The sequence below is a fragment of the Macaca mulatta genome, chromosome 16 (genome assembly GCF_049350105.2).
Source record: "Macaca mulatta isolate MMU2019108-1 chromosome 16, T2T-MMU8v2.0, whole genome shotgun sequence".
In the NCBI taxonomy this organism is placed as follows: Eukaryota; Metazoa; Chordata; class Mammalia; order Primates; family Cercopithecidae; genus Macaca; species Macaca mulatta.
The window spans coordinates 92471368-92487182 of NC_133421.1; the positions used below are offsets into that span (position 1 = coordinate 92471368).

The following is a 15815-nucleotide window of genomic DNA, read 5'->3' on the forward strand; positions in this document are numbered from 1 at the left end:
GGCTGGGGGGCTTAGAATTTTGTTTTCAGTTTACAGGCATGTTTGGCAGGGAAGTGTGAGAGGAATGCCAGGGATGTGTGTCTCACAAGGACAGCCTTGAGCTTGGCCCTTAATGGCTGGCAGAGGCAGGGGAGAGTGAAGGAAGGAAGAGGCGAGGAGGAGACTGTTAGGAAGAGTATAGAGGAAGTGAGAAAAGAGGAACGGTGTGCCAAGCAAGTAAAGTGCACGAGGCTAGGCCACAGTGGCCCTCAAAAGGCTAGAGGGAGGTGGGGCATTCCCTCCAGGTGGCCTGTGTGGCCTCCGTCAGTGAGAGGGGAGGTGTGCTCTTGAGAACTGGGGAAGAGGTGGAGCTGCCCTGTGGAAGTTAGCAAGGGAAAATGGGGTTTCTCAGGCTCATGGGTATGTTTGGCCTAGTGATAATTAATTTTCATGTTATGTTTGTTTTTAGTAATAATGGACAAATACCAGGAGCAGCCTCATCTGTTGGACCCACACCTTGGTAAGAATAGAAGCTGCTGATTTTGATCTTTCAATTACAGATAACCACAGAGACCTTGGTGTATGGTTGGCACATGCATGTGCTTTGCCAGGATAAAGTGCCAAGAAGTGTCCCTGTCTTACTTGCTTGCAGGGCCCGGCTGGTTGGTTTTAGCCGACCTGTGATAGTGGCTTGAGTTCCAGATGTCACTCAAGGCTGGGGACTGGGGGGAGAGGTATCTGAGCTACTTTCTTCTTCTCTGCTAAAGAAACAGCATTTGCTCCTCATGTGTTTTTAGTTTACAGTAGTTTTAGTTTACATCTGAGCACATGTCTTTCTGATAATAGTCATACAGCATCAGGTGTTTCACATGGGCCATCATTTAATCCTCACGGCAGCTGAAGAGGGCGTCTGTGGTCATCTCCAGTTTACAGATGGGGACACTGAGGCTTGGTTTTCTTACTTTAGTGTAAGGGGTGTGATTTCTTATTGTTGTCTTTATTTTTCATGTATTTCACACTGATTAACATTTTTTTTTTCTACCTACAAATAAAACGCATGCTCCTGGCAGTTAACCTGGGAAAGAGGAAGGTAGCAATATTCACCATGTTGAGAGGCAGCATGGGTGGGGACTATACACCCTGGCTTCATAGCTGGGTTTCACCACTCAGTCTTTGAGCTGCTTTTTGCCTGGGTTTCCTTGCCCCCTGTGGTGTTGAGATCTGTGTGGGAGGCGCTAAGGGTCAGCCTTTCGTGTGCGCACACATGCCTCTTAAAGAGTAGCTGGTGCTGTGCATCCTGGTCTGGTTTTTTTCTTTCAAATAACACATTTTGGCTGGGGGTGGTGACTCACAGCTGTAATCCCAGCACTTTGGGAGGCCAAGGCGGGTGGATCACTTGAGGTTGGGAGTTGGAGACCAGCATGACCAACATGGTGAAACCCCATCTCTACTAAAAATACAAAATTAGCCGGATGCGGTGGCGCATGCCTGTAGTCTCAGCTACCGAGGAGGCTGAGGCAGGAGAATCGCTTGAACCAGGGAGCGGAGGTTGCAGGGAGCCGAGATTGCACCACTGTACTCCAGCCTGGGTGACAGAGTGAGACTTAGAGTTTTGTAGGAGGTGAACTTTCTGGACTGTCACGGGTCTGAGGAACAAGGAATGGATTTTTGCGGTTGGTGGATGGCATGGCTGGGTGGAGACAGAAGGTGTGCTTCCATCCATTGTCTTTCCACTTCTGGTGTTGCCAGACCCAGACCCAGCGTCTGGATGTCTTCCTTTTTTTTTTTTTTTTGAGACATAGTCTTGCTCTGTCGCCCAGGCTGGAGTGCAGTGGCGCGATCTCAGCTCACTGCAAGCTCCGCCTCCTGAGTTCACGCCATTCTCCTGCCTCAGCCTCCCAAGTAGCTGGGACTAACCAAATGCTGGCTGTCATGCCTGGCTAATTTGTTTTGTATTTTTTTTTTTTTTTTTTTAGTAGAGACAGGGTTTCACTGTGTTAGCCAGGATGGTCTCGATCTCTTTTTTTTTTTTTTTTTTTGAGATGGAGTCTCGCTCTGTCGCCCAGGCTGGAGTGCAGTGGTGCCATCTCAGCTCACTGCAAGCTCCGCCTCCTGGGTTCCCGCCATTCTCCTACCTCAGCCTCCCAAGTAGCTGGGACTACAGGCGCCCGCCACCACGCCCGGCTAATTTTTTTGTATTTTTTTAGTAGAGACGGGGTTTCAGCGTGTTAGCCAGGATGGTCTCGATCTCCTGACCTCGTGATCCGCCCGTCTCGGCCTCCCAAAGTGCTGGGATTACAGGCTTGAGCCACCGCGCCCGGCCCATCCTTTCATTTCTCTCAGCTTTTTCTTTGCTTATTTTGAAGCTCTGTTGGTTGGTGTGTATACTTACAGAATTGTTAAGCCTTCATGATGAATTGATCCTTTTATTATTATGAAACATCCATTTTATCTCTGATAATATTACTTGTTCTGACATTTACTTTGTCTCATATTCACAGAGCCACTCCAGCTCTCTTACGATTTGTGATTGGTTGGAATATCTTTTTTTTTTTTTTTTTTTTTTGAGACGGAGTCTCGCTCTGTCACCCAGGCTGGAGTGCAGTGGCCGGATCTCAGCTCACTGCAAGCTCCGCCTCCCGGGTTCACGCCATTCTCCTGCCTCAGCCTCCCAAGTAGCTGGGACTACAGGCGCCTGCCACCTCACCCGGCTAAGTTTTTGTATTTTTAGTAGAGACGGGGTTTCACTGTGTTAGCCAGGATGGTCTCGATCTCCTGACCTCGTGATCCGCCCATCTCGGCCTCCCAAAGTGCTGGGATTACAGGCTTGAGCCACCGCGCCCGGCCGGTTGGAATATCTTTTTCCTTCTGCTTGCATTTAACCTAGCTATGTCTTTTTGCTTGTTTGTTTTTGTTTTTTAAGAGACAGCGTTTTGGGTCAGGCGCCTGTAATCCCAGTACTTTGGGAGGCCAAGGTGGATGGATCACCTGAGGTCAGGAGTTCGAGACCAGCCTGGCCAACATGGTGAAACCCTGTTTCTACTAAAAATACAAAAATTAGCCGGGCGTGGTGACGTGTGCCTGTAATTCCAGCTACTTGGGAATCTGAGGCAGGAGAGTCGCCTGAACCTGGGAGGTGGAGGTTGCAGTGAGCCGAGATCACGCCACTGCACTCCAGCCTCGGGAACAGAGCAAGACTCTGTCTCAAAAAGAAAAAAAAAAAAGAGACGGGTTTTGCTCTGTTGCCCAGGGTGGAGTGCAGTAGTAGGACCATAGCTCTTTGCAGCCTTGAAATTCTGGCCTCAAATGATCCTCCCACCTTGGTCTCCCAAAGTGCTGGGAAAACAGGCATGAGCCACCATACCTGGCGGGGCTCAGTGTCATGTTGATGTTCACTTTTACAGTAAATGTTTCATATGCTTTTCCCTAGAATGGATGATGAACTTGTTGTTGGACATAGTGCAGGATCAGACATCTCCAGCTTCCCTTGTGCATCTGGCTTTTAAATTTCTTTACATCATCACCAAGGTAACGTTACCATAGCCCTTCAGAGCTGACAGATGCTTTTGTAATATTCTTGGTCCAGAGGTTACCCTCCAAAATGTTATTTCTCAAGACAGATAGTTCTCGGACACAAGTTGTGGGTTTAATTCTGTCCCTTTTTACTGTATGTTGGGGATCAGAATTGAGTGATGTGGGCCCTTTGGCTGAAACAGTGTCAAGATATTTAGCATCTTGCATTTGAATAGATTGAAGCACCATCTAGCTAGGAAGGGAATGGGGTGAAGATGAGACTAACTCAGAAAAAGTTCTTACAAGGGGAAAGGAGGCCAGGCGTGGTGGCTCACACTTGTAATCCCAGCACTTTGGGAGGCTGAGGTGGGTGGATCACCTGTGGTCAGGAGTTCGAGACCAGCCTGGCCAACATGGTGAAACCCCGTCTCTACTAAAAATACAAAAATTAGCTGGGCTTGGTGGCACATGCCTGTAATCCCAGCTGCTTGGGAGGCTGAGGTGGGAGAATGGCTTGAACATGAGAGGCAGAGGTTGCAGTGAGCCAAGATCACGCTGTTGCACTCCAGCTTGAGTGACAGCGCGAGACGGTAGAATGGAAGTGCCTCTCACACTTTTTTTTTTTTTTTTTTTTATAGCTCAACTTATTTTATTAGGATGCTAGTAAGTCAGTATTTGTCAGCAAGCCAAAAACAGACCAGAACATACATTTTTGGAATGTTCTAAATAATATTTTATAGTATAACTATTTTATTAAATATACTTCTATTTGCCACATTAAAACATTCTTTTAAATTTTCACTTCCAAATGTTAGTGTATTTTTAGCTACGAATATTTTGACTAAAATAATATCATTAAAATAAATTTTTTTTTTTTTTTTGCCTCTCACACTTTTATGTGCAGATGAATTTCCTGGAAATTTTGCTGTACTATAGATTTTGAGCAAGTGGGTCTAGTTGGGGTCCCTTAGTCTGCTTTTCTTGCAAACTTGCGGGTGTCTCTGTGCTGGCCCAGAGGCTCACTGTTGGCAGTTTTGACTATGGGAGTAGTCACAGCCATCTCAGGGTAGGACCTGGGGTTCGTAGTGATGAGGCAGTGTTTCTGTTGTCTGGTGGGAGAGTCCTTGGCCAGCGAGAGGACACTGCGGGTGCGCTGCCAAGGACACGCAGGCCTCTGTAGCTCTGCTGTTTGAGGTTAGGATTTCTCCGGAAGGTGTGGTATCACTGAGTTTCATGGAAGTGTTAATGAATTTGAGCCCTTGAGGTTTGTATGCATTTATTCTTCATAAATGTCAGAGGACAGTCATGTAAATGAACATATTTAATGACTGATGGCGTAAATATGGTAATGAACAACACTAGCCAGTTTAGGAAGGAAGGATAGCCTTTTTATTTTATTTATTTTTTTGAGAGATGGGGTCTTGCTCTGTCACTCAGGCTGGAGTGCAGTGGTGCAGTCAGCTCACTGCAGCCTCAAACTCTTGCTCTCAAATGATTCTCCCTGCTGCCTCAGCCTCTCAGACTACAGGCCTGAGCTACCGCACCTGTCTGATTTTTAAGTTTTTGTGTTGCCCAGGCTAGTCTCCAGCTGTTGGTCTCAAGCTGTTCTTTTGCCTCAGCCTCCCGAAGTGCTGGGATTACAGGCGTGAGCCACCGCTCCTGGCCATGGGTAGCTTTCTTGTGGTGACTGTGGTCTTATTGTGTCGCTGTAATGTGACAGAATTCTCTTTGATCAGTGGGTCACATAGGTGGTGATTTTTGATGAAAGGGAATAAAGGCAATTTTGCTGCTCTCTGTATTTTTAAATTTTATAATAATTCAGCATCTCTTTATTTGATAGGTTCGAGGCTATAAAACATTTCTTAGTTTATTTCCCCACGAAGTTGCTGACGTAGAGCCTGTTTTAGATTTGGTCACAGATCAGAATCCCAAGGACCATGAGGTGAGCGACTCTGCCTCCCCCCTCGTCTCCAGCCCCTTCGTGCCTGTCCTTCCTCCCTGCTTGCCCCACCCTGCTGCACCTTCCCCTTCCTTTTTTTTTTTTTTTTGAGACGGAGTCTCGCTCTGCCGCCCGGGCTGGAGTGCAGCGGCCGGATCTCAGCTCACTGCAAGCTCCGCCTCCCGGGTTCCCGCCATTCTCCTGCCTCAGCCTCCCGAGTAGCTGGGACTACAGGCGCCCACCACCTCGCCCGGCTAGTTTTTTTGTCTTTTTTAGTAGAGACGGGGTTTCACCGTGTTAGCCGGGATGGTCTCGATCTCCGACCTCGTGATCCGCCCGCCTCGGCCTCCCACAGTGCTGGGATTACAGGCCTGAGCCTCCGGCCCGGCCTTCTCTTCCTGTTTCTTTCAGCTTTATCTCCTTTGTTCTGTGTCCTCTCTTCTTTCTTTTCTTTTGACTTTTCCTTCTTGTACAAGTTGCTTTAAATTGATTTTGTTTAAAATTGCCCCTTTATAAAGAAAAATTATGCCTATGTATAGTTTTAACAATAAATCCGTCATTGTTCATATGTTTTTTTACTCGTGGAAGTATAAGTGTGTTGGGTTCCCAAGACCACCCCAGGTTTGATGCTTCCCGAGGAGGACTCGCAGCACTCAGCATAGATTCCTCCTTTTGGCTGTCACTTGTTAGGGCAAAATAATACACAGCACAATCAGCAAAGGGAAAAGGCACGTGGGATGGAGTCTGGGGAGAACCAGGCGGGAGCTCCCAGGGTCCTCCAGTTGGGTCCCACAGCGGGGGTGACATTCCCCCAGCAGTGAGATGTGACCTCACCTGTGAGGTGTCTATCAGGGAAGCACATTTGAGCCTCAGTGCACAGGGCTTTCGCTGGCGTCTGGCCACGTGGACGCCTCGGCCTGGCACGAAATAAAATTCCAGACCCCCAGGAGGAAAGCAGGTGCCAGCGTAAAGCACACGCTTTGTGCAGATTGAGCCAGCGAGGGGTCCTCATCAAGCAGGACTTGGTGGGAACCCTGCTGGTGTCCAGGCCCCTGGATGCCAGCCCACGGCCGGCCTCGCCAGGGGCCTTTCCTCAGACGGCAGTGGGGCCTGCTGTGCTCGCTGTCTTCTGCACGGTATGTATTCGGAAGAGCACATGGTTTATAACCGTGCTGTGCGGTGGCTTGTCTCGGCGTGGGCGTGCCTGCTGAGAGCTGTGGGGCATTTCCCTGCTGCTCTGCCCTCCATGCCCTTCTTTCCCTAGTGCCTCCAGCGCCCCCCAGTGGAATGATTGCAGGGACAAATTGGATCCAGTAAGAAAGGGTACTCCTTTTTTATTAGAAGTTGATAATTGTTTCTTTATTCTTTTTGTTTTATTTTATTTTTTTGAGACGGAGTCTTGCTCTGTTGCCCAGGCTGGAGTGTAGTGGCATGATCTCGGCTCACTGCAAGCTCCGTCTCCTGGGTCCACGCCATTCTCCTGCCTCAGCCTTCCGAGTAGCTGGGACTACAGGCGCCTGCCACCTTGCCCGGCTAGTTTTTTGTATTTTTAGTAGAGACGGGGTTTCACCGTGTTAGCCAGGATGGTCTCGATCTCCTGACCTCGTGATCCTCCTGCCTCGGCCTCCCAAAGTGCTGGGATTACAGGTGTGAGCCACCGCATGCAGCCCTTTTAAAAAAATTTTTTTTATTTTAAAGACAGAGTTTCATTCTTATTGCCCAGGTTGGAGTGCAATGGCACAATCTCGGCTCACTGCAACCTCCGCCTCCCGGGTTCTAAGCGATTCTCCTGCCTCAGCCTCCTGAGTAGCTGAGACTACAGGCATGCGCCATCACGCCAGAGTAATTTTGTGCTTTTAGTAGAAACAGGGTTTCTCCATGTTGGTCAGGCTGGTTTAGAACTCCTGACCTCGGCCGGGCGCGGTGGCTCACGCCTGTAATCCCAGCACTTTGGGAGGCCGAGGTGGGCGGATCACGAGGTCAGGAGATTGAGACCATCCTGGCTAACATGGTGAAACCCTGTCTCTACTAAAAATACAAAAAATTAGCCGGGCGTGGTGGCAGGCGCCTGTAGTCCCAGCTACTCAGGAGGCTGAGGCAGGAGAATGGCGTGAACCCAGAAGGCGGAGCTTGCAGTGAGCAGAGATCGCGCCGCTGCACTCCAGCCTGGGTGACAGAGCGAGACTGTAGCAAGACTCTGTCTCCAAAAAAAAAAAAAAAAAAGGAACTCCTGACCTCAGGTGATCCGCCCGTCGTCTCGGCCTCCCAAAGTGCTGGGATTACAGGTGTGAATCACCGTGCCCGGCCTTTTTTCTTTATTCTTAGGTGTTTGTACTTTTTATCTGTTTTTCACTTTCCCAAAAAGGCCAGTTTGTATGTTGAGAGGGACCAGCGAAGAGAAGCTGTTATACTGATGTATTACGATTTTTCTTTGTTCATTTCGATGTCTCTTTTGTCTATGGAGCTGGCTAAGTTACAGCAGTGGGTGTGCGTGGTGGGGATTCTGGGGGGATGTGGCGAGGAGCTGGTGAATGGCCTACATTTCTGGCCCTGAGGGTGATGGCACTTGAATGGCTTTAGTGGGCATTGGGTGGGCCTGGAGGACAGTGACTTTAAGTAGATTGTGGCCAGTGGCCTCTGTTTTTCAAACAAGACTCATTCATACTGTGATTGAATTTTTAGACTTGGGAAACCCGCTACATGCTGTTGCTATGGCTCTCTGTGACCTGCCTGATCCCTTTTGATTTTTCTCGCCTTGATGGGAACCTCCTCACCCAGCCTGGGCAAACACGAATGTCCATAATGGACCGTATTCTCCAAATAGCAGAGGTAAATATCATGCAGATAATTAGCTGCTAATTAGTATTCACTTTCATGGTGATGCTGTCTTGATATTAGTGTTTTACTCAGTAAGCTTTTGATACTTACATATTTATTCAACTGCTGTTTTTGTCAGTGAGGTAAACTCCCATATGATAACTGCTTTTGAAATTGTGATAATTCATGTAGGGGTCAGGTTGAGTTAGCAAATCTCATTTCTTTGTAGATGATGCAAATACTCTGTTGAGGGTAATCATGGCAGGTAAGGAAGGGGTTTAGTGGCAATGGTAAGAGAAAATAAGGACCCATTTTACATTTAGTTCTTAACATTATATAAAAGATGTTCGTTTGTAGGAAAACTAGAAAATAAAGATAAGCATGAAAAATACTAAATTCAGATTTTATGAAATTCTAGCACCAAGAGATACGTTCTTTATTTTCTTCAAACTTTTCCTGATGTAAATATTATGCATATAAACACAGCGTATTGTATGAGTTATCTATTGGATCATAAGTAATTACCCCGAACTTGAGTGTTTGACACCCATTTATCCTCTTGCAGTTTCTGTGGGTTGGAGTCTGGCATGGCTGAGCTGGGTCCTCTGTGTCAAGCTTGTCCACAGCTGCAGTTAAAACTTGACGTGGGCAGGCTTTGCCCCAAGGCCGTTGGATTGAGGCCACTCTCAGTTCTTTGCCACCTGGGCCCCTCCAACTTAGCAGCTTAGTCCATCAAAGCCTGCAAGGGAGAGGCTCTGCTAATGACATGGAAGTCATGATAATATGTTACCTGATCATGGAAGTGATGTCCCATTGCTCTGCCAGATCCTGTGATTAGCAGCAAGTCACTGAGTCCAACCCACAAAAGCGAGCACTGGGAGGCTGTCAGGCTCTGAGCCATCTCAGTTGTCTTGGTCTTCCTGCCACGCTGACCGCGATAACCCGGGTCAGCGTTCACTGAGTGCCTGCTGTGTGCCTGGCACCGTTCAAACACTCATAGATTAATCTTCTTTTTTTTTTTTTTTTTTTGAGACAGAGTCTCGCTCTGTCGCCCAGGCTGGAGTGCAGTGGCCGGATCTCAGCTCACTGCAAGCTCCGCCTCCCGGGTTCACGCCATTCTCCTGCCTCAGCCTCCCGAGTAGCTGGGACTACAGGCGCCCGCCACCTCGCCCGGCTAGGTTTTTGTATTTTTTAGTAGAGATGGGGTTTCACCGTGTTAGCCAGGATGTTCTTGATCTCCTGATCTCCTGATCTGCCCATCTTCATAGATTAATCTTTAATCACTTATGGATTAATAACCTATACATTGAGTTGGGCGTGGTGGGTCACTCCTGTAATCCCAGCACTTTGGGAGGCTGGGGCAGGCAGATTACGTGAGGTTAGGAGTTCGAGACCAGCCTGGCCAGCATGGTGAAACCCTGTGTCTATTAACGATACAAAAATTAGCTGGGTCTGGTGACAGATACCTGTAATCTCAGTCACTCAAGAGGCTGAGGCAGAAGAATCGTTTGAACCTGGGAGGCGGAGGTTGCAGTGAGCCGAGATTGTGCCACTGCACTCCAGCCTGGGTGACAGAGCAAGACTCCGTCGCGAAAAAAAAAAAATTTAACCTGTACATTGATTTATAGATCATCAGTGATTAATTAACTGTGATAATCATTTAATTTTCCTTCACGAGGTTGTTGACAATTCTTACCCTCATTTAACCAAGAAGGCAACAGGCATAAAAATTAATAACTTACTTTGCTCATAAATGGTGGATCCATATTTGAATCCAGGCCATTTATCTCTGGAGTCGGTGCTCTTCATCAGGGCTCAGCACTGCCCCCATGACCTGCTGTTCTGAGTCCTTTTTACCCTCAGCAACACGTTCTTAGTGTCCTATGATGTCAGAAAGTGTCCCCCTCATAATTGTTAACGGAGAAGGTACTCCATTGTAACCTAATTTAAAATTCTCTCTGATAGATGGATGTTTTGTTTGTTTTTGTTTTGTTATGTTAGAAGTAGTGTGGTGATGGGCTGGGTGCGGTGGCTCACTCCTGTAATCCCAGCACTCTGGGAGGCCAAGGTGGGCAGATCACGTGAGGTCAGAGTTTGAGACCAGCCTGACCAACATGGAGAAACCCCGTGTCTACTAAAAATACAACGTTAGGTGGGCATGGTGGCACGCACCTGTAATCCTAGCTACTCAGGAGGCTGAGGCAGGAGAATCCCTCGAATCTGGCGGAGGTTGCGGTGAGGCGAGATCGCACCATTGCACTCCAGCCTGGGCAACGAGAGTGAAACTCTGTCTTAAAAAAAAAAAAAAAAAGTAGTGGGGCCAGGCGTGGTGGCTCACGCCTGTATACCCAGCACTCTGGGAGGCTGAGGTGGGCGGATCACAAGGTCAGGAGATCGAGACCATCCTGGCTAACACCGTGAAACCCCATCTCTACTAAAAATACAAAAAATTAGCCGGGTGTGGTGGCGGGCACCTGTAGTCCCAGCTACTCAGGAGGCTGAGGCAGGAGAATGGCGTGGACCTGGGAGGCAGAGCTTGCAGTGAGCTGAGATCCGGCCACTGCACTCCAGCCTGGGAGACAGAGCGAGACTCTGTCTCATAAAAAAAAAAAAAAAAAAAAAAAAGGTAGTGTGATTTACCCACCCTTGTTTACTTGTCTGTGGAGAGGGACTACCAGATCAAGGGAGCATGGTTTGTCAAGACTTGGCACTCTGTGATTGCCGTTAGAAAGCCTCCCCGGGCCGGGCGCGGTGGCTCAAGCCTGTAATCCCAGCACTTTGGGAGGCCGAGGCGGGTGGATCACGAGGTCAGGAAATCGAGACCATCCTGGCTAACATGGTGAAACCCCGTCTCTACTAAAAATACAAAAAACTAGCCGGGCGTGGTGGAGGGCGCCTGTAGTCCCAGCTACTCGGAGGCTGAGGCGGGAGAATGGCATGAACCCGGGAGGTAGAGCTTGCAGTGAGCCGAGATCGCGCCACTGCACTCCAGCCTGGGCGACAGAGCGAGACTCCGTCTCAAAAAAAAAAAAAAAAAAAAAAGAAAGCCTCCCCGGAGGCCAGGCGCGGTGGCTCACGCCTGTAATCCCAGCACTTTGGGAGGCTGAGGCAGGTGGATCACAAGGTCAGGAGTTCAAGACCAGCCTGGACGAGATGGTGAAACCCCGTCTCTACTAAAAATACAAAAATTAGCTGGGCATGATGGCTGGCGCCTGTAATCCCAGCTACTCGGGAGGCTGAGGCAGAGCACTGCTTGAACCTCGGAGGTGAAGCTTGCAGTGAGCCGAGATTGCACCACTGCACTCCAGCCTGGGCAACAGAGCAAGACTCTGTCTCAAAAAAAAGAAAAAAGCCTGCCCCAGAAAAAAGATCTTCTAAGTGTATAGTGTATTGTTTTGGGAAAAAAAACTAGCCAAGATAAGCATTGGAAACATTTTAAGGCAGCCCTCCCAAAAATAAATCTAGCTGGGCATGGTGGTGTCATGCCTGTAATTCCAGCACTTTGGGAGGCCAGGGCAGGAGGGTAGCTTGAGCGCAGGAGTTTGAGGGCAGCCTAGCCAATATAATGTGACTCAATCTCTACCAAAAAATGAAAAAAAAATTAGCCAGGTGTGGTGGTACACACCTTTGGTCCCAGCTCTTCCGGAAGCCGAGGCGGGAGGGTCACCTGAGCCCAGGAGGTTGATGCTGCGGTGAATTTTTTTTTGAGATGGAGTCTTGCCCTATCACCCACGCTGGAGTGCAGTGGTCTAATCTCAGCTCACTGCAACCTCTGCCTTCGCGGCTCAAGCAGCCCTCCCACCTCAGCCTCCTGAGTAGTTGGGATTACAGGCATGCGCCATCATACCTGGCCAATTTTTGTATCATCAGTAGAGACGGGGTTTTACGATATTGACCAGGCTGGTCTCAAACTCCTGACCTCAGGTGATCTGCCTGCCCCAGCCTCCCAAAGTGCTGGGATTGCAGGTGTCAGCCACGGCGCCCAGACTACAGTGAGCTTTGATCGCATCACTGCACTCCAGCCTGGGCGACAGAGCAAGACCCTATCTCAAAACAACAACAAAAAACCCCAAGACCAGCTACTCGGGAGGCTGAGGCAGGAGAATGGCGTGAACCCAGGAGGCGGAGCTTGCAGTGAGCTGAGATGGCGCCACTTCACTCCAGCCTGGGCAACAGAATGAGACTCCGTCTCAAAAAAAAAAAAAAAAAAGTGTATACATCTACTCTGTACCCCCAAAATTTAAAAACTAAAAATTAAAAAAAGTAAGCATTTGTAGTAAATCTAGGTGCTCTTCAGTTTGATGGGGCCTCTTGTCTAGTCTGAATGCTCCAGTAATGATGGTTCAGTGTGCTGGAAGGCACATTAGGTGCTGGATGAATACTCTTCTTTGTTACAATTGGGTAGTTCCTTTGTTTACATTTTCCTGCTCTGTTCTTGCAAATGTGTGTTTCAAGGGGGTGTGACCAAATGCTCTGTGTAGCTCAGGCACTTACCTGGTTGAGTGTAGCAGTTGGCAGCTGTAGCCCTTGGCTCAGATTGAAGACAGGTTTTTTTTGCAGCTTTGGACTTAGGCCTGTGCTGGTAAGGTTTATGAATCTGGGCCCTCAGGAAGCTCGTGAGGGTGGGACTGGTGACTGGGGTCCCTGAGGCTGGCGTGTGCAGGACTGACCATGCCTGCTTTGTGACTGTATGGGGTCCCCGAGGCTGGCGTGTGCAGCAGTGACCGTGCCTGTGCTTCCCCCTTTCTTGCAGTCCTACTTGATTGTCAGTGACAAGGCCCGAGATGCAGCTGCCGTCCTCATGTCTAGGTAAGTTTCCATGGCGTGTTTTTGGTGCGTAGCTGGTGGGTTCTGAGGGGTTTGTCCGGGTACTGTTAAACGTGTTTCATGCGTGTCTTTAGTCCTCAGATGGAGGACCCAGGGAAGTCTTCGGACTCCTCAGACTCTGTGGCTTTCTCAGAGGCAGCGTGCACCACTGTTTGGGCACAGAAGAGCTCCGACCCTGAAATGACCACCCTCAGTGGTGGTCTGGGGTGCCGGTGGGGGTCACCTGACAGGCCCATCGACAGGAGTGCAGGTCTAGAAGAGGCGTGGCGTCATCCCTGGGGTGCGGCCTCCCCACAGGGATGGGGTGGCAGTTACAAGAAACAGCTTGTGCCATCTCCCGTGGAGATGATGGGTGGTAGTGGGCCATTGTGACTGGGGATGAAAATCTCCGGCGTCCTGTGTTCACTGCGCCCCCGTATGCAGCAGACAGGGGAAGGCGGTTTTCTCTGTTGAGCACAGCAGGCCTGCGGTGTTGGAAAGATACCAAGGATGTGTGTGTAGACTGAGCGAACCTGTTTCATGAGATGCAAAAAGGAAGAAAGCAGTATTTCTAAATCAGTATTTTACATGACATGTGATTTTAAGTATGTATGTAGTTTACTAAGTCAGAACAGTTGACGTTTTCCCCCTCTGCAATGGTGAAAGTCTAAAGCTGGTCATAAAACCTTTCAGTGGTTGTGGTTGGGAATATGGTCAGTGCCCCATGCAGTGTCACCTTCACTTGGCTGTGTAGCTGCAACTTGCACAGCTTCTTTCTCAGAGAAGTGGGAGGAGAGAAGCTTCCTTTCTGGGGCAGTTGGAGGCACTGGATGAGGGGTTTGTGACAGCCTGGAGCTGAGGAAGGAACCTGAGTCCCCTGGAGCAGGTGAGGCCCCTCCCGAGAGGGCAGAGGCTGCTTCCTGCCTTGTCAAGGACATAAAAAGATGATCGTCTAATTATAAAAGTAATCTGTGTGTATTTAGATAATAGAGTATGAAGTACAAAATGAAACCCTTGAGTGCTTTCATCCCGTGGGGGTGTGATGGCCCCTGTCTGTTGCTGTGGGACATTTAGACTGCTGCCCTCCCAATTTGGTATTAAAACTCTGTTGCGAATAGTCCACGTAAAATTGTGTACCATTCTGAATGATTTCTAGGGATGAGTTTCCACAAGTGGAATGAACATTTTCAGGGTCTGAATGCAATTACTGGAGAGGCTGAAGAAGTTGAAAGTTCTTTCCCCATATTTACTAGCTGGGTCAAACCTTAAGAATGTTTGCCAACTTCGTTTAATGGAAACTAGTTACCTGCTTTTATTCTTATTTTTCTTAGCAGCAGTACTGAGGGTTGGGTAGATTTTTGCGGAATGTGGCTCTGTGGAGTGCCGTGCCTGTGGGCCGGGGAGGCAGCGTCTGGGTGCCTGCTCCCTCCGTAGGGTCCTCCGGGAGACGTGCTGTGGGCCGGGGAGGCAGCGTCTGGGTGCCTGCTCCCTCCGTGGGGTCCTGCAGGACACGTGCTGTGGGCCGGGGAGGCAGCGTCTGGGTGCCTGCTCCCTCCGTGGGGTCCTCCGGGAGACGTGCTGTGGGCCGGGGAGGCAGCGTCTGGGTGCCTGCTCCCTCCGTGGGGTCCTCCGGGAGACGTGCTGTGGGCCGGGGAGGCAGCGTCTGGGTGCCTGCTCCCTCCGTGGGGTCCTGCAGGACACGTGCTGTGGGCCGGGGAGGCAGCGTCTGGGTGCCTGCTCCCTCCGTGGGGTCCTGCAGGACACGTGCTGTGGGCCGGGGAGGCAGCGTCTGGGTGCCTGCTCCCTCCGTGGGGTCCTGCAGGACACGTGCTGTGGGCCGGGGAGGCAGCGTCTGGGTGCCTGCTCCCTCCGTGGGGTCCTCCGGGACACGTGCTGTGGGCCGGGGAGGCAGCGTCTGGGTGCCTGCTCCCTCCGTGGGGTCCTGCAGGACATGTGCTGTGGGCCGGGGAGGCAGCGTCTGGGTGCCTGCTCCCTCCGTGGGGTCCTCCGGGAGACGTGCTGTGGGCCGGGGAGGCAGCGTCTGGGTGCCTGCTCCCTCCGTGGGGTCCTGCAGGACACGTGCTGTGGGCCGGGGAGGCAGCGTCTGGGTGCCTGCTCCCTCCGTGGGGTCCTGCAGGACACGTGCTGTGGGCCGGGGAGGCAGCGTCTGGGTGCCTGCTCCCTCCGTGGGGTCCTCCGGGAGACGTGCTGTGGGCCGGGGAGGCAGCGTCTGGGTGCCTGCTCCCTCCGTGGGGTCCTCCGGGAGACGTGCTGTGGGCCGGGGAGGCAGCGTCTGGGTGCCTGCTCCCTCCGTGGGGTCCTGCAGGACACGTGCTGTGGGCCGGGGAGGCAGCGTCTGGGTGCCTGCTCCCTCCGTGGGGTCCTCCGGGAGACGTGCTGTGGGCCGGGGAGGCAGCGTCTGGGTGCCTGCTCCCTCCGTGGGGTCCTGCAGGACACGTGCTGTGGGCCGGGGAGGCAGCGTCTGGCTCCGGATCCGGGCGGACTCCTGGCGAGACACCGCAGCGCCACCTAGTGCGGGATGAGCAGGTGCTTCTCGGCCGAGCCAGTTTCAGCGCAGAACCCGTGAGCCTGGGGTCCGGGAGAGGGGGTGCCCGGGCGTCGGTGCCTTGGAGCCTTTTTCCCCCTTGGTCTCGCACACCGATTCGCAGTGTTTGAGAATGGCGGATGCCGTCAGTGGAAGAGCTCTTAACAGTTGCTTGGCTGGTTCCTGGACACCTCCCAGACTCACCGCAGGTTCTGA

At 50.7% G+C, this 15815-nt stretch overlaps 2 protein-coding genes across 19 annotated transcripts in view; one reads left to right on the forward strand and one right to left on the reverse strand.

The window, feature by feature from the left end:
- Nucleotides 1–15815, reverse strand: part of RAB40B (RAB40B, member RAS oncogene family) — a 300307-nt gene that overhangs the window by 99357 nt on the left and 185135 nt on the right. The window lies entirely within an intron of this gene.
- Nucleotides 1–15815, forward strand: part of TBCD (tubulin folding cofactor D) — a 188738-nt gene that overhangs the window by 3900 nt on the left and 169023 nt on the right. For 17 of the 18 annotated variants that reach the window (XR_013407532.1, XR_013407530.1, XR_013407531.1 and 14 more), the window contains exons 2-6: nucleotides 449–499; nucleotides 3410–3507; nucleotides 5333–5434; nucleotides 8114–8260; nucleotides 13002–13057. Coding sequence is in view for 12 of the 18 variants with exons in the window: in XM_077973415.1 (XP_077829541.1) it covers nucleotides 449–499; nucleotides 3410–3507; nucleotides 5333–5434; nucleotides 8114–8260; nucleotides 13002–13057 (454 nt within the window). In the remaining 6 variants the exon portion in view is untranslated. The remainder of the gene's footprint in view (nucleotides 1–448; nucleotides 500–3409; nucleotides 3508–5332; nucleotides 5435–8113; nucleotides 8261–13001; nucleotides 13058–15815) is intronic. The other variant, XM_077973422.1, reaches the window with a different exon arrangement.